General features: G+C 52.5%; 1 protein-coding gene and 1 pseudogene across 1 annotated transcript; one reads left to right on the top strand and one right to left on the bottom strand.

Moving 5' to 3' along the window:
- LOC136617211 (zinc finger protein 665-like) overlaps positions 1–18,725 on the top strand; it is a 515,737-nt pseudogene that overhangs the window by 116,973 nt on the left and 380,039 nt on the right.
- On the bottom strand, positions 9,068–10,922 carry LOC136617880 (zinc finger protein 432-like). Its single transcript, XM_066594289.1, has one exon. The coding sequence runs from the start codon at positions 10,756–10,758 to the stop codon at positions 9,637–9,639; it is 1,122 nt and encodes a 373-aa protein (XP_066450386.1). The 5' UTR covers positions 10,759–10,922; the 3' UTR covers positions 9,068–9,636.

Below are 18,725 nucleotides of genomic sequence, written 5' to 3'. Positions count from 1 at the left end.
TCCCAATATCAGTCACTAGTGACAGCGCCCATCAGCGCCCCAGACGCAGAATGTCCAAATATCAGTCACTAGTGACAGCGCCCATCAGCGCCCCAGACGTAGAATGTCCGAATATCAGTCACTAGTGACAGCGCCCATCAGCGCCCCAGACACAGAATGTCCGAATATCAGTCACTAGTGACAGCGCCCATCAGTGCCCCAGACAGAATGTCTGAATATCAGTCACTAGTGACAGCGCCCATCAACGCCCCAGACGCAGAATGTCCGAATATCAGTCACTAGTGACAGCGCCCATCAACGCCCCAGACGCAGAATGTCCCAATATCAGTCACTAGTGACAGCGCCCATCAGCGCCCCAGACGCAGAATGTCCCAATATCAGTCACTAGTGACAGCGCCCATCAGCGCCCCAGACGCAGAATGTCCGAATATCAGTCACTAGTGACAGCGCCCATCAGCGCCCCAGACGCAGAATGTCCCAATATCAGTCACTAGTGACAGCGCCCATCAGCGCCCCAGACGCAGAATGTCCCAATATCAGTCACTAGTGACAGCGCCCATCAACGCCCCAGACGCAGAATGTCCCAATATCAGTCACTAGTGACAGCGCCCATCAGCGCCCCAGACGCAGAATGTCCGAATATCAGTCACTAGTGACAGCGCCCATCAGCGCCCCAGACGTAGAATGTCCGAATATCAGTCACTAGTGACAGCGCCCATCAGCGCCCCAGACGCAGAATGTCTGAATATCAGTCACTAGTGACAGCGCCCATCAGCGCCCCAGACGCAGAATGTCTGAATATCAGTCACTAGTGACAGCGCCCATCAGTGCCCCAGACGTAGAATGTCCCAATATCAGTCACTAGTGACAGCGCCCATCAGCGCCCCAGACGCAGAATGTCCGAATATCAGTCACTAGTGACAGCGCCCATCAGTGCCCCAGACAGAATGTCTGAATATCAGTCACTAGTGACAGCGCCCATCAGCGCCCCAGACGCAGAATGTCCGAATATCAGTCACTAGTGACAGCGCCCATCAACGCCCCAGACGCAGAATGTCTGAATATCAGTCACTAGTGACAGCGCCCATCAACACCCCAGACGCAGAATGTCTGAATATCAGTCACTAGTGACAGCGCCCATCAGCGCCCCAGACACAGAATGTCCCAATATCAGTCACTAGTGACAGCGCCCATCAGTGCCCCAGACGCAGAATGTCTGAATATCAGTCACTAGTGACAGCGCCCATCAGCGCCCCAGACGCAGAATATCCCAATATCAGTCACTAGTGACAGCGCCCATCAGCGCCCCAGACGCAGAATGTCTGAATATCAGTCACTAGTGACAGCGCCCATCAGCGCCCCAGACGCAGAATGTCCCAATATCAGTCACTAGTGACAGCGCCCATCAACGCCCCAGACGCAGAATGTCTGAATATCAGTCACTAGTGACAGCGCCCATCAGCACCCCAGACACAGAATATCCCAATATCAGTCACTAGTGACAGCGCCCATCAGCGCCCCAGACGCAGAATGTCCGAATATCAGTCACTAGTGACAGCGCCCATCAACGCCCCAGACGCAGAATGTCCAAATATCAGTCACTAGTGACAGCGCCCATCAACGCCCCAGACGCAGAATGTCCCAATATCAGTCACTAGTGACAGCGCCCATCAGCGCCCTAGACACAGAATGTCCCAATATCAGTCACTAGTGACAGAGCCCATCAGCGCCCCAGACGCAGAATGTCCGAATATCAGTCACTATTGACAGCGCCCATCAGTGCCCCAGACGTAGAATGTCCCAATATCAGTCACTAGTGACAGCGCCCATCAGCGCCCCAGACGCAGAATGTCCCAATATCAGTCACTAGTGACAGCGCCCATCAGCGCCCCAGACACAGAATGTCCGAATATCAGTCACTAGTGACAGAGCCCATCAGCGCCCCAGACGCAGAATGTCTGAATATCAGTCACTAGTGACAGCGCCCATCAGCGCCCCAGACGCAGAATGTCTGAATATCAGTCACTAGTGACAGCGCCCATCAGCGCCCCAGACGCAGAATGTCCCAATATCAGTCACTAGTGACAGCGCCCATCAGCGCCCCAGACACAGAATGTCCGAATATCAGTCACTAGTGACAGCGCCCATCAGCGCCCCAGACGCAGAATGTCCCAATATCAGTCACTAGTGACAGCGCCCATCAACGCCCCAGACGCAGAATGTCCCAATATCAGTCACTAGTGACAGCGCCCATCAGCGCCCCAGACACAGAATATCCCAATATCAGTCACTAGTGACAGCGCCCATCAGCGCCCCAGACGCAGAATGTCCCAATATCAGTCACTAGTGACAGCGCCCATCAGCGCCCCAGACACAGAATGTCCCAATATCAGTCACTAGTGACAGCGCCCATCAGCGCCCCAGACGCAGAATGTCTGAATATCAGTCACTAGTGACAGCGCCCATCAACGCCCCAGACGCAGAATGTCCCAATATCAGTCACTAGTGACAGCGCCCATCAGTGCCCCAGACGTAGAATGTCCGAATATCAGTCACTAGTGACAGCGCCCATCAGCGCCCCAGACGCAGAATGTCCCAATATCAGTCACTAGTGACAGCGCCCATCAGCACCCCAGACGCAGAATGTCCCAATATCAGTCACTAGTGACAGCGCCCATCAGTGCCCCAGACGCAGAATGTACCAATATCAGTCACTAGTGACAGCGCCCATCAGCGCCCCAGACGCAGAATGTCCCAATATCAGTCACCAGTGACAGCGCCCATCAGCGCCCCAGACGCAGAATATCCCAATATCAGTCACTAGTGACAGCGCCCATCAACGCCCCAGACACAGAATGTCTGAATATCAGTCACTAGTGACAGTGCCCATCAGCGCCCCAGACGCAGAATGTCCCAATATCAGTCACTAGTGACAGCGCCCATCAGCGCCCCAGACGCAGAATGTCTGAATATCAGTCACTAGTGACAGCGCCCATCAGCGCCCCAGACGCAGAATGTCCCAATATCAGTCACTAGTCACAGCGCCCATCAGCGCCCCAGACGCAGAATGTCCGAATATCAGTCACTAGTGACAGCGCCCATCAGCGCCCCAGACGCAGAATGTCCCAATATCAGTCACTAGTGACAGCGCCCATCAGTGCCCCAGACGTAGAATGTCCCAATATCAGTCACTAGTGACAGCGCCCATCAGCGCCCCAGACGCAGAATGTCCCAATATCAGTCACTAGTGACAGCGCCCATCAGCGCCCCAGACGTAGAATGTCCCAATATCAGTCACTAGTGACAGCGCCCATCAACGCCCCAGACACAGAATGTCCCAATATCAGTCACTAGTGACAGCGCCCATCAGCGCCCCAGACGCAGAATGTCCCAATATCAGTCACTAGTGACAGCGCCCATCAACGCCCCAGACACAGAATGTCTGAATATCAGTCACTAGTGACAGCACCCATCAGCGCCCCAGACGCAGAATGTCCCAATATCAGTCACTAGTGACAGCGCCCATCAGCGCCCCAGACGCAGAATGTCCCAATATCAGTCACTAGTGACAGCGCCCATCAACGCCCCAGACGCAGAATGTCTGAATATCAGTCACTAGTGACAGCGCCCATCAGCGCCCCAGACGCAGAATGTCCCAATATCAGTCACTAGTGACAGCGCCCATCAGCGCCCCAGACGCAGAATGTCCCAATATCAGTCACTAGTGACAGCGCCCATCAGCGCCCCAGACGCAGAATGTCTGAATATCAGTCACTAGTGACAGCGCCCCAGACGCAGAATGTCCCAATATCAGTCACTAGTGACAGCGCCCATCAGCGCCCCAGACGTAGAAGGTCCGAATATCAGTCACTAGTGAGAGCGCCCATCAGAGCCCCAGACGCAGAATGTCCCAATATCAGTCACTAGTGACAGCGCCCATCAGCGCCCCAGACACAGAATGTCTGAATATCAGTCACTAGTGACAGCGCCCATCAGCGCCCCAGACGCAGAATGTCCCAATATCAGTCACTAGTGACAGCGCCCATCAGCGCCCCAGACGTAGAATGTCCGAATATCAGTCACTAGTGAGAGCGCCCATCAGTGCCCCAGACGCAGAATGTCCCAATATCAGTCACTAGTGACAGCGCCCATCAGCGACCCAGACGCAGAATGTCCGAATATCAGTCACTAGTGACAGCGCCCATCAGCGCCCCAGACGCAGAATGTCCCAATATCAGTCACTAGTGACAACACCCATCAACGCCCCAGACGCAGAATGTCCGAATATCAGTCACTAGTGACAGCGCCCATCAGCGCCCCAGACACAGAATGTCTGAATATCAGTCACTAGTGACAGCGCCCATCAGCGCCCCAGACGTAGAATGTCCGAATATCAGTCACTAGTGACAGCGCCCATCAACGCCCCAGACGCAGAATGTCTGAATATCAGTCACTAGTGACAGCGCCCATCAACACCCCAGACGCAGAATGTCTGAATATCAGTCACTAGTGACAGCGCCCCAGACGCAGAATGTCCCAATATCAGTCACTAGTGACAGCGCCCATCAGCGCCCCAGACGTAGAAGGTCCGAATATCAGTCACTAGTGAGAGCGCCCATCAGAGCCCCAGACGCAGAATGTCCCAATATCAGTCACTAGTGACAGCGCCCATCAGCGCCCCAGACACAGAATGTCTGAATATCAGTCACTAGTGACAGCGCCCATCAGCGCCCCAGACGCAGAATGTCCCAATATCAGTCACTAGTGACAGCGCCCATCAGCGCCCCAGACGTAGAATGTCCGAATATCAGTCACTAGTGAGAGCGCCCATCAGTGCCCCAGACGCAGAATGTCCCAATATCAGTCACTAGTGACAGCGCCCATCAGCGACCCAGACGCAGAATGTCCGAATATCAGTCACTAGTGACAGCGCCCATCAGCGCCCCAGACACAGAATGTCTGAATATCAGTCACTAGTGACAGCGCCCATCAGCGCCCCAGACGTAGAATGTCCGAATATCAGTCACTAGTGACAGCGCCCATCAACGCCCCAGACGCAGAATGTCTGAATATCAGTCACTAGTGACAGCGCCCATCAGCGCCCCAGACGCAGAATGTCCGAATATCAGTCACTAGTGACAGCGCCCATCAGCGCCCCAGACGCAGAATGTCCGAATATCAGTCACTATTGACAGCGCCCATCAGCGCCCCAGACGCAGAATGTCCGAATATCAGTCACTATTGACAGCGCCCATCAGCGCCCCAGACGCAGAATGTCCGAATATCAGTCACTAGTGACAGCGCCCATCAGTGCCCCAGACGCAGAATGTCCCAATATCAGTCACTAGTGACAGCGCCCATCAACGCCCCAGACACAGAATGTCCGAATATCAGTCACTAGTGACAGCGCCCCAGACGCAGAATGTCCCAATATCAGTCACTAGTGACAGCGCCCATCAGCGCCCCAGACGCAGAATGTCCGAATATCAGTCACTAGTGACAGCGCCCATCAACGCCCCAGACGCAGAATGTCCCAATATCAGTCACTAGTGACAGCGCCCATCAGCGCCCCAGACGCAGAATGTCCGAATATCAGTCACTAGTGACAGCGCCCATCAGCGCCCCAGACGCAGAATGTCCGAATATCAGTCACTAGTGACAGCGCCCATCAGCGCCCCAGACGCAGAATGTCCCAATATCAGTCACTAGTGACAGCGCCCATCAACACCCCAGACGCAGAATGTCTGAATATCAGTCACTAGTGACAGCGCCCATCAGCGCCCCAGACGTAGAAGGTCCGAATATCAGTCACTAGTGAGAGCGCCCATCAGAGCCCCAGACGCAGAATGTCCCAATATCAGTCACTAGTGACAGCGCCCATCAGCGCCCCAGACACAGAATGTCTGAATATCAGTCACTAGTGACAGCGCCCATTAGCGCCCCAGACGCAGAATATCCCAATATCAGTCACTAGTGACAGCGCCCATCAGCGCCCCAGACGCAGAATATCCCAATATCAGTCACTAGTGACAGCGCCCATCAGCACCCCAGACGCAGAATGTCCCAATATCAGTCACTAGTGACAGCGCCCATCAGCGACCCAGACGCAGAATGTCCGAATATCAGTCACTAGTGACAGCGCCCATCAGCGCCCCAGACACAGAATGTCTGAATATCAGTCACTAGTGACAGCGCCCATCAGCGCCCCAGACGCAGAATGTCTGAATATCAGTCACTAGTGACAGCGCCCATCAGCGCCCCAGACGCAGAATGTCCGAATATCAGTCACTAGTGACAGCGCCCATCAGCGCCCCAGACGCAGAATGTCCGAATATCAGTCACTAGTGACAGCGCCCATCAGCGCCCCAGACACAGAATGTCTGAATATCAGTCACTAGTGACAGCGCCCATCAGCGCCCCAGACGCAGAATGTCCCAATATCAGTCACTAGTGACAGCGCCCATCAGCGCCCCAGACGCAGAATGTCCCAATATCAGTCACTAGTGACAGCGCCCATCAACGCCCCAGACGCAGAATGTCCCAATATCAGTCACTAGTGACAGCGCCCATCAGCGCCCCAGACGCAGAATGTCCCAATATCAGTCACTAGTGACAGCGCCCATCAACGCCCCAGACACAGAATGTCCCAATATCAGTCACTAGTGACAGCGCCCATCAGCGCCCCAGACACAGAATGTCTGAATATCAGTCACTAGTGACAGCGCCCATCAGCGCCCCAGACGCAGAATGTCCCAATATCAGTCACTAGTGACAGCGCCCATCAGCGCCCCAGACGCAGAATGTCCCAATATCAGTCACTAGTGACAGCGCCCATCAACGCCCCAGACGCAGAATGTCCCAATATCAGTCACTAGTGACAGCGCCCATCAGCGCCCCAGACGCAGAATGTCCCAATATCAGTCACTAGTGACAGCGCCCATCAGCGCCCCAGACGCAGAATGTCCCAATATCAGTCACTAGTGACAGCGCCCATCAGCGCCCCAGACGCAGAATGTCTGAATATCAGTCACTAGTGACAGCGCCCATCAACGCCCCAGACGCAGAATGTCCCAATATCAGTCACTAGTGACAGCGCCCATCAACGCCCCAGACGCAGAATGTCCCAATATCAGTCACTAGTGACAGCGCCCATCAACGCCCCAGACGCAGAATGTCTGAATATCAGTCACTAGTGACAGCGCCCATCAGCGCCCCAGACGCAGAATGTCTGAATATCAGTCACTAGTGACAGCGCCCATCAGCGCCCCAGACGCAGAATGTCCCAATATCAGTCACTAGTGACAGCGCCCATCAACGCCCCAGACGCAGAATGTCCGAATATCAGTCACTAGTGACAGCGCCCATCAACGCCCCAGACGCAGAATGTCCGAATATCAGTCACTAGTGACAGCGCCCATCAGCGCCCCAGACGCAGAATGTCCGAATATCAGTCACTAGTGACAGCGCCCCAGACGCAGAATGTCCCAATATCAGTCACTAGTGACAGCGCCCATCAGCGCCCCAGACGCAGAATGTCCGAATATCAGTCACTAGTGACAGCGCCCATCAACGCCCCAGACGCAGAATGTCCCAATATCAGTCACTAGTGACAGCGCCCATCAGCGCCCCAGACGCAGAATGTCCGAATATCAGTCACTAGTGACAGCGCCCATCAGCGCCCCAGACGCAGAATGTCCCAATATCAGTCACTAGTGATAGCGCCCATCAGCGCCCCAGACGCAGAATGTCCCAATATCAGTCACTAGTGACAGCGCCCATCAGTGCCCCAGACGCAGAATGTCCCAATATCAGTCACTAGTGACAGCGCCCATCAGCGCCCCAGACGCAGAATGTCCCAATATCAGTCACTAGTGACAGCGCCCATCAGCGCCCCAGACGCAGAATGTCTGAATATCAGTCACTAGTGACAGCGCCCATCAGAGCCCCAGACGCAGAATGTCCCAATATCAGTCACTAGTGACAGCGCCCATCAGCGCCCCAGACGCAGAATGTCCCAATATCAGTCACTAGTGACAGCGCCCATCAACGCCCCAGACGCAGAATGTCCCAATATCAGTCACTAGTGACAGCGCCCATCAGCGCCCCAGACGCAGAATGTCCGAATATCAGTCACAAGTGACAGCGCCCATCAGTGCCCCAGACGCAGAATGTCCGAATATCAGTCACTAGTGACAGCGCCCATCAGCACCCTAGACACAGAATGTCCCAATATCAGTCAATGCTTAATGCTGCCCTCCCTGCTCACTGCTGTGTTTTATTAAGGCACTAGCTTACCCATCGCTCGTTGCTGCAAAGACAGACAGACATTAATTCGTTTTTATATATCTAGATAACAACCAATCACAGCGCAGCTTTCATGTTACCTCAGCAGTATAATATATAACAACCAATCACAGCACAGCTTTCATGTTACCTCAGTATAATATATAACAACCAATCACAGCGCAGCTTTCATGTTACCTCAGTATAATATATAACAACCAATCACAGCACAGCTTTCATGTTACCTCAGTATAATATATAACAACCAATCACAGCGCAGCTTTCATGTTACCTCAGTATAATATATAACAACCAATCACAGCACAGCTTTCATGTTACCTCAGTATAATATATAACAACCAATCACAACGCAGCTTTCATGTTACCTCAGTATAATATATAACAACCAATCACAGCACAGCTTTCATGTTACCTCAGTATAATATATAACATACTGTATTCTGCCCTGTATACTGTCCTCACAGGAGGTCCATCTATATTATGCTGTATACTGCTCTGTATACTGTCCGCACAGGAGGTTCCTTCTTTTTGAATGAGGGCAATCAAAGTGATAAATGGTGACATCCAGTCTACGGCTGGTGAGCGGGGTTGCCCTTCTCAGAGCAGGTACTCCACAATGGAGAGGTAGAACTGGGGTTTCATTAGAGCCAGCAGCAGTCCCCCCCCCCCATGTAGTACTTGGATTGGTTGGAGAGCGGTTATTTGTCACGGCTTTTATATATTTGAAGGAAGAATTAAGCGTTATATTTCACAAGTAGGTTTATTCAGTGATTTGTACAGTAATAAGAAGGTTCATGGGGACAATTCAGGGTCGCTGCTCTGGAAGTAAGCCAGGATCTTCTCTTCTTCCATCCACAATACCTCTCCTCCAAGGATCGCGCTCACAGGTCACCTCAGGTACATAGAATTTGGTTATTTAGCAGATCCGGGCTGATTCCAGCCATCAGTAATCTCCCTTATTGGATGTATAATGTCTGCATTTTCTGTCTGAAGCAGGACCTGGTTTCTTGTCTCTGAATTCTCTAAACGTTTCAAAATTTGATTTCATTCTCAAATCTTTTCTACACATAAAAAAAATCAAAAAAGCTTCTCTCGTGTGACATCTCTGTATAACAAGGCCCAGCGAATTTACAAAACATCTTCCGCATTCTGAACATAAATAGGACTTCTCTCCTGTCTGTTTTGTTTCTCTGATGTATGTTAAAATTTGATTTACTCATAAAACCTCTCCCACACTCTGCACATGAATACGACCTCTCCCGTGTGAGTTTTCTGATGATTTGTAAGTTTGCCTTTAGTAATAAAACATTTTCCACATTCTGAACATGAAAATCACTTCTCTCCTGTGTGATATCTCTGATGTGTATTAAGACCAGATTTATTTATAAAGGTTTTCCCACACTCTGCACATGTATACAAGCTCTTCTCTGTGTGAGTTTTCTGATGATCTGTAAGTTTGCCTTTAGTAACAAACCCTCTCCCACATTCTGAACATGAATATGGTCTCTCTCCTGTGTGATTTCTTTGGTGTACAACAAGATCTGGTTTATTTGTAAAACATTTCCCACATTCTGAACAAGAAAGCGGCTTCTCTCCTGTGTGAGTTCTCTCATGTTTAACAAGGCTTGATTTATTTCCAAATCTTCTCCCACATTCTGAACATGTAAATGGTTTCTCTCCTCTGTGAATTCTCTCATGTGCGGCAAGATGTGCTTTACTTGCAAAACCTTTCCCACATTCTGTACATGAATACGGCTTCTCTCCTGTGTACCTTCTCTGATGTGTAGCAAGACCTAATTTATTTATAAAAGTTCTTCCACATTCTGCACATGAATACGATGAATACGACCTCTCCCCTGTGTGAGTTTTCTGATGATCTGTAAGTTTGCATTTAGTAACAAACCCTCTCCCACATTCTGAACAGGAATACGGCTTCTCTCCTGTGTGAATTCTCTGATGTACAACAAGACTTGATTTCTGTGTAAAACCTTTCCCACATTCTGAACATGAATACGGCTTCTCTCCTGTGTGACTTCTCTGATGTATAACAAGGTATCCTTTAGTTGTAAAGGATTTCCCACAATCTGAACATGTAAAAGGTTTCTCTTCTGTGTGAATTTTTTTGTGCGTAGCAAGGTGTGCTTTACTTGCAAAAAGTCTCCGACATTCTGGACATGAATACAGCTTCTCTCCTGTGTCAATTCTTGTATCCGTAAGAAGACCTGAACTTTCTGTAGACAGTTTTCTACTTTCCCCACATTGGAAACTTTTCCCGTCACCCTGACCCATAGTTAGGATAACCATCTGTGATTGGTTCGGAGAAGGTTCTTCATGATTAGGGGGATTATATGATGGATCTGTACTGTGAAGTCCTGGAGGTGAAGTAATGAGGTTTTCTCCTGCAGAGCCCTGCACGATATCTTCATCTTCCACTTTACTATGTCTTGATAACATGAAGTTGCCCTCAAAGTTCTTGGGATTTTCTGTCAGGATTAGGATTTCATGATTTTTTTTTGATCCAAATTACAACTTTATCACATTGCTATTATAATGGAAACACTTAAAGGGGTTGTCTCGCAAAAGCAAGTGGGGTTATACACTTCTGTATGGCCATATTAATGCACTTTGTAATATACATCGTGCATTAAATATGAGCCATACAGAAGTTATTCACTTACCTTCCCTGTGCTGGCATCCCCGTCTCCATGGCTCCGTCTAATTTCAGCGTCTAATCTCCCGATTAGACGCACTTGCGCAGAAGGGTCTTCTCCTATCTGTTCGGCCCGCCACAAGCGGCATTCTGGCTCCGCCCCTTATACGCATCATCGTGTAGCTCCGCCCCCGTCACGTGTGCCAATTCCAGCAATCAGGAGGCTGGAATCGGCACACGTGATGGGGCGGAGCTACGCGATGACACGTAGAAGGGGCGGAGCCAGAACGCCGCTGCTGCCGAACAGACCCGATGGCAGAAGACCCTTCTGCGCAAGTGCGTCTAATCGGGCGATTAGACGCTGAAGTTAGACGGAGCCATGGAGACGGGGATGCCAGCGCAGGGATGGTAAGTGAATAACTTCTGTATGGCTCATATTTAATGCACGATGTACATTACAAAGTGCATTAATATGGCCATACAGAAGTGTATAACCCCACTTGCTGCCGCGGGACAACCCCTTTAACGTAACCACTTTTCTACTACAACAGGTAAATATACATCATACAATTGTGAAGGGTGTATACTGCTCCATATGCAGTAAGTATCTGCTGTGTAAACAGCCTCTGGCGCCCCATCACCGTCCCCGGTACACTGCGGTAGGCTGCTGATGGGTTAAGGTGACAGTCTAGAGTCTAGTGCCTAATGAAGGCTACGGGAGATCGAGTTCACTAAAGGGACTAAAAAAAAAAGAAAGCAAATTTAAATTGTAAAACAATAAAAGCAAAAAAATATTATAGCAGAAAAGAAAAGAATAGCAGAGAAGTGATGAGAAGCCTGCAGGTCCCAGAATATGACAGAGGCCGTGTCCGTCTACAAGAAGGCTCTTCACTAAGGATTTAGTCGTAAGCTCGCCGGCCCACAGAATAAGGTGACGGCATTCTTACTGCACTGTGAACGCTGGGAACGTCACCCCCCAAATGATGCAACCCAGCCGAAAGACTTGTAGAGCAGCTCTGCCACCCCCTCTGTGCCCATAACCCATGTTGTAGAGCTCGAAGGTGAGGGAACGGGAATTCGGGGAGAGATGTCAGATACTCCGCGGGCGCCCCGTCCCATCGCTGTGCCCATGTGTAGTTAGCGGGCGCCAGCAGCTTGACCCCTTCTACGTCTCCCTTCCACCTCTATGCACACATACAAAGGGTCTGCTGCCGGCGCACGCCGACTTCTTGGGGATAGAATGGGGCGCCCAGTCAATGTGACACCTCCTCCCCGGACCCCCCATCCCACCGCCCTGGGGCTCTAGAACATATTATATGGGGTACACAGGTGACAACATTAAAGTTATTCAGTACAATAAGCTGTACCACCAAAAGCCACGACTCGCCCCACAATAACGAGCCCTCAGACAGCCGCGCCGTCGGACAGAGAGAGGAGCGGGGAGGAAAAGACAGAAGAAGGGTCCCTAGTGCAGAAAGGGTTAACAGCGGCAGCAGTAAGAATAATGCAAACTATATAGACACAGAGGATAATTGGCCCCTTGAGCAGCGTGGCTGTCCGGAGGGCCGTCATGTCAAACTGCTCTCATCGACCTCTGTGCTGACAAAGATAGCGCCTGTCTAGGTTAATATGGATGTAGGGGCCACAGGAAGGGTTAATGGAGGAGGGGGTCTGCAGCTGACGTAGAAGTGGGCGGACATGGAGAGTTCACACTATGCTGTCAGCCTGCCATGTGGGGACGACGCCAGATGATTACCCCAGATGGGAGGATGCATTATACACCACTGCATATAGGGGGCGACACTGTGTGCGTCTCTGAGCTAACTTTCTCTCTCTCTCTCTCTCTCTGGGCCTCTCTGAGGTAACTCTCTCTCTCTCTGGGCCTCTCTGAGGTAACTCTCTCTCTCTCTCTCTCTCTCTCTCTCTCTGGGCCTCTCTGAGGTAACTCTCTCTCTCTCTCTGGGCCTCTCTGAGGTAACTCTCTCTCTCTCTCTCTCTCTCTCTCTCTCTGGGCCTCTCTGAGGTAACTCTCTCTCTCTCTCTCTCTCTCTCTGGGCCTCTCTGAGGTAACTCTCTCTCTCTCTCTGGGCCTCTCTGAGGTAACTCTCTCTCTCTCTCTCTGGGCCTCTCTGAGGTAACTCTCTCTCTCTCTGGGCCTCTCTGAGGTAACTCTCTCTCTCTCTGGGCCTCTCTGAGGTAACTCTCTCTCTCTCTCTCTCTCTCTGGGCCTCTCTGAGGTAACTCTCTCTCTCTCTGGGCCTCTCTGAGGTAACTCTCTCTCTCTGAGCCTCTCTGAGGTAACTCTCTCTCTCTGGGCCTCTCTGAGGTAACTCTCTCTCTCTGGGCCTCTCTGAGGTAACGCTCTCTCTCTGGGCCTCTCTGAGGTAACGCTCTCTCTCTGGGCCTCTCTGAGGTAACTTTCTCTCTCTCTCTCTGGGCCTCTCTGAGGTAACTCTCTCTCTCTCTCTCTGGGCCTCTCTGAGGTAACTCTCTCTCTCTCTCTCTGGGCCTCTCTGAGGTAACTCTCTCTCTCTCTGGGCCTCTCTGAGGTAACTCTCTCTCTCTCTGGGCCTCTCTGAGGTAACTCTCTCTCTCTCTGGGCCTCTCTGAGGTAACTCTCTCTCTCTCTGGGCCTCTCTGAGGTAACTCTCTCTCTCTCTCTCTGGGCCTCTCTGAGGTAACTCTCTCTCTCTCTCTGGGCCTCTCTGAGGTAACTCTCTCTCTCTGAGCCTCTCTGAGGTAACTCTCTCTCTCTGGGCCTCTCTGAGGTAACGCTCTCTCTCTGGGCCTCTCTGAGGTAACGCTCTCTCTCTGGGCCTCTCTGAGGTAACTCTCTCTCTCTCTCTCTGGGCCTCTCTGAGGTAACTCTCTCTCTCTCTCTCTGGGCCTCTCTGAGGTAACACACTCTCTCTCTCTGGGCCTCTCTGAGGTAACACTCTCTCTCTCTGGGCCTCTCTGAGGTAACACTCTCTCTCTCTGGGCCTCTCTGAGGTAACTCTCTCTCTCTCTCTGAGGTAACTCTCTCTCTCTCTCTCTGGGCCTCTCTGAGGTAACACTCTCTCTCTCTCTCTGGGCCTCTCTGAGGTAACACTCTCTCTCTCTCTCTGGGCCTCTCTGAGGTAACACTCTCTCTCTCTCTCTGGGCCTCTCTGAGGTAACACTCTCTCTCTCTGGGCCTCTCTGAGGTAACTCTCTCTCTCTGGGCCTCTCTGAGGTAACTCTCTCTCTCTGGGCCTCTCTGAGGTAACTCTCTCTCTCTGGGCCTCTCTGAGGTAACTCTCTCTCTCTGGGCCTCTCTGAGGTAACTCTCTCTCTCTCTGGGCCTCTCTGAGGTAACTCTCTCTCTCTGGGCCTCTCTGAGGTAACTCTCTCTCTCTGGGCCTCTCTGAGGTAACTCTCTCTCTCTGGGCCTCTCTGAGGTAACTCTCTCTCTCTGGGCCTCTCTGAGGTAACTCTCTCTCTCTCTCTCTGGGCCTCTCTGAGGTAACTCTCTCTCTCTCTCTCTCTGGGCCTCTCTGAGGTAACTCTCTCTCTCTCTCTCTGGGCCTCTCTGAGGTAACTCTCTCTCTCTCTCTCTCTCTGGGCCTCTCTGAGGTAACTCTCTCTCTCTCTCTCTCTCTGGGCCTCTCTGAGGTAACTCTCTCTCTCTGGGCCTCTCTGAGGTAACTCTCTCTCTCTGGGCCTCTCTGAGGTAACTCTCTCTCTCTGGGCCTCTCTGAGGTAACTCTCTCTCTCTCTGGGCCTCTCTGAGGTAACTCTCTCTCTCTGGGCCTCTCTGAGGTAACTCTCTCTCTCTGGGCCTCTCTGAGGTAACTCTCTCTCTGGGTCTCTCTGAGGTAACTCTCTCTCTCTCTGGGCCTCTCTGAGGTAACTCTCTCTCTCTCTGGGCCTCTCTGAGGTAACTCTCTCTCTCTCTGGGCCTCTCTGAGGTAACTCTCTCTCTCTCTGGGCCTCTCTGAGGTAACTCTCTCTCTCTCTGGGCCTCTCTGAGGTAACTCTCTCTCTCTCTGGGCCTCTCTGAGGTAACTCTCTCTCTCTCTGGGCCTCTCTGAGGTAACTCTCTCTCTCTCTGGGCCTCTCTGAGGTAACTCTCTCTCTCTCTGGGCCTCTCTGAGGTAACTCTCTCTCTCTCTGGGCCTCTCTGAGGTAACTCTCTCTCTCTCTGGGCCTCTCTGAGGTAACTCTCTCTCTCTCTGGGCCTCTCTGAGGTAACTCTCTCTCTCTCTGGGCCTCTCTGAGGTAACTCTCTCTCTCTCTGGGCCTCTCTGAGGTAACTCTCTCTCTCTCTGGGCCTCTCTGAGGTAACTCTCTCTCTCTCTGGGCCTCTCTGAGGTAACTCTCTCTCTCTCTGGGCCTCTCTGAGGTAACTCTCTCTCTCTCTGGGCCTCTCTGAGGTAACTCTCTCTCTCTCTGGGCCTCTCTGAGGTAACTCTCTCTCTCTCTGGGCCTCTCTGAGGTAACTCTCTCTCTCTCTGGGCCTCTCTGAGGTAACTCTCTCTCTCTCTGGGCCTCTCTGAGGTAACTCTCTCTCTCTCTGGGCCTCTCTGAGGTAACTCTCTCTCTCTCTGGGCCTCTCTGAGGTAACTCTCTCTCTCTCTGGGCCTCTCTGAGGTAACTCTCTCTCTCTCTGGGCCTCTCTGAGGTAACTCTCTCTCTCTCTGGGCCTCTCTGAGGTAACTCTCTCTCTCTCTGGGCCTCTCTGAGGTAACTCTCTCTCTCTCTGGGCCTCTCTGAGGTAACTCTCTCTCTCTCTGGGCCTCTCTGAGGTAACTCTCTCTCTCTCTGGGCCTCTCTGAGGTAACTCTCTCTCTCTCTGGGCCTCTCTGAGGTAACTCTCTCTCTCTCTGGGCCTCTCTGAGGTAACTCTCTCTCTCTCTGGGCCTCTCTGAGGTAACTCTCTCTCTCTCTGGGCCTCTCTGAGGTAACTCTCTCTCTCTCTGGGCCTCTCTGAGGTAACTCTCTCTCTCTCTGGGCCTCTCTGAGGTAACTCTCTCTCTCTCTGGGCCTCTCTGAGGTAACTCTCTCTCTCTCTGGGCCTCTCTGAGGTAACTCTCTCTCTCTCTGGGCCTCTCTGAGGTAACTCTCTCTCTCTCTGGGCCTCTCTGAGGTAACTCTCTCTCTCTCTGGGCCTCTCTGAGGTAACTCTCTCTCTCTCTGGGCCTCTCTGAGGTAACTCTCTCTCTCTCTGGGCCTCTCTGAGGTAACTCTCTCTCTCTCTGGGCCTCTCTGAGGTAACTCTCTCTCTCTCTGGGCCTCTCTGAGGTAACTCTCTCTCTCTCTGGGCCTCTCTGAGGTAACTCTCTCTCTCTCTGGGCCTCTCTGAGGTAACTCTCTCTCTCTCTGGGCCTCTCTGAGGTAACTCTCTCTCTCTCTGGGCCTCTCTGAGGTAACTCTCTCTCTCTCTGGGCCTCTCTGAGGTAACTCTCTCTCTCTCTGGGCCTCTCTGAGGTAACTCTCTCTCTCTCTGGGCCTCTCTGAGGTAACTCTCTCTCTCTCTGGGCCTCTCTGAGGTAACTCTCTCTCTCTCTGGGCCTCTCTGAGGTAACTCTCTCTCTCTCTGGGCCTCTCTGAGGTAACTCTCTCTCTCTCTGGGCCTCTCTGAGGTAACTCTCTCTCTCTCTGGGCCTCTCTGAGGTAACTCTCTCTCTCTCTGGGCCTCTCTGAGGTAACTCTCTCTCTCTCTGGGCCTCTCTGAGGTAACTCTCTCTCTCTCTGGGCCTCTCTGAGGTAACTCTCTCTCTCTCTGGGCCTCTCTGAGGTAACTCTCTCTCTCTGGGCCTCTCTGAGGTAACTCTCTCTCTCTGGGCCTCTCTGAGGTAACTCTCTCTCTCTGGGCCTCTCTGAGGTAACTCTCTCTCTCTGGGCCTCTCTGAGGTAACTCTCTCTCTCTGGGCCTCTCTGAGGTAACTCTCTCTCTCTGGGCCTCTCTGAGGTAACTCTCTCTCTCTGGGCCTCTCTGAGGTAACTCTCTCTCTCTGGGCCTCTCTGAGGTAACTCTCTCTGGGCCTCTCTGAGGTAACTCTCTCTGGGCCTCTCTGAGGTAACTCTCTCTGGGCCTCTCTGAGGTAACTCTCTCTGGGCCTCTCTGAGGTAACTCTCTCTGGGCCTCTCTGAGGTAACTCTCTCTGGGCCTCTCTGAGGTAACTCTCTCTGGGCCTCTCTGAGGTAACTCTCTCTGGGCCTCTCTGAGGTAACTCTCTCTGGGCCTCTCTGAGGTAACTCTATCTGGGCCTCTCTGAGGTAACTCTATCTCTCTGGGCCTCTCTGAGGTAACTCTCTCTGGGCCTCTCTGAGGTAACGTAATTTTTGGCATTTAAAGCTCCCTGTCGACGGGCCATCGCCCGGAAACAGGAGGCGGAACACGGTTCTCCGCGGTCAGCCTATCTGTCGAGGCAATCCGCCGCATGCTGCTATATGCCGGCTGCGAGCAGATAATCGCACTGATTCTCCGCTCATTGAGAGTTGGCCTGCGTGATTCGCCGGTGGTGAATTCACGGTCGTGGACAGGGGGCCTATGATAGACTCGCCCCCCAGGACAGAGTTGTGCTGTTTATGCCTTTTCATGCGTATACATATATACTACAGAGCTCTATAATATCACCTCATACAGATGACATGCAAGGGAGACCTATGTATCTCATACCTGACGCCTCTTACCTGGTGACCCCGCCTCCAGCATGGCGGCCGCGTACACATCCCTCTACATCCTCCCACTCCTCTTACCTGGTGACCCCACCTCCAGCATGGCGGCCGCGTACACATCCCTCTACATCCTCCCACTCCTCTTACCTGGTGGCCCCGCCTCCAGCATGGCGGCCGTGTACACATCCCTCTACATCCTCCCACTCCTCTTACCTGGTGACCCCGCCTCCAGCATAGCGGCCCCGTACAGATCCCTATACATACTCCCTCTCCTCTTACCTGGTGACCCCGCCTCCAGCATGGCGGCCGCGTACACATCCCTCTACATCCTCCCACTCCTCTTACCTGGTGACCCCGCCTCCAGCATGGCGGCCGCATACACATCCCTCTACATCCTCCCACTCCTCTTACCTGGTGGCCCCGCCTCCAGCATGGCGGCCGTGTACACATCCCTCTACATCCTCCCACTCCTCTTACCTGGTGACCCCGCCTCCAGCATGGCGGCCCCGTACAGATCCCTATACATACTCCCTCTCCTCTTACCTGGTGACCCCGCCTCCAGCATGGCGGCCGCGTACACATCCCTCTACATCCTCCCACTCCTCTTACCTGGTGACCCCGCCTCCAGCATGGCGGCCCCGTACACATCCCTCTACATCCTCCCACTGCTCTTACCTGGTGGCCCCGCCTCCATCATGGCGGCCCCGTACACATCCCGCCGGCCCTCTACATACTCCCACTCCTCCATGGAGAAATAGACGGCCACATCCTGACACCTTATAGGAACCTGACAACACAATATCCAGTCATCAGCCAGAGCCCCCTGCTAGAATGTCCCCCCACATTCCCCGCAGTCACCTCTCCTGTCAGCAGCTCCATCATCTTGTTGGTGAGTTCTAGAAGCTTCTGGATCAGGGAGTGAGGATGGATGATGGGAGTCGCTGTCTTCTTCACTGCAGTGTACTCCTGTGGATGAGGGGGGACACTGGTCACTACATGAGGTCTCAGACTCCTTCCCCTTCTCCTGTGTACTAGTAGATATATCAGGACTTGAACTCCGGACGTGCTCTCAAATTGTCAGCTCACACTGTTCAGCCATCCAGGCCTTCAGACAAGTTCCCCTGCATAT

The sequence above is a fragment of the Eleutherodactylus coqui genome, chromosome 1 (assembly GCF_035609145.1).
Source record: "Eleutherodactylus coqui strain aEleCoq1 chromosome 1, aEleCoq1.hap1, whole genome shotgun sequence".
Classification (NCBI taxonomy): domain Eukaryota; kingdom Metazoa; phylum Chordata; class Amphibia; order Anura; family Eleutherodactylidae; genus Eleutherodactylus; species Eleutherodactylus coqui.
Note: the sequence above shows the minus strand (reverse complement) of the source record. Positions and strands in the feature narration are given on the sequence as shown.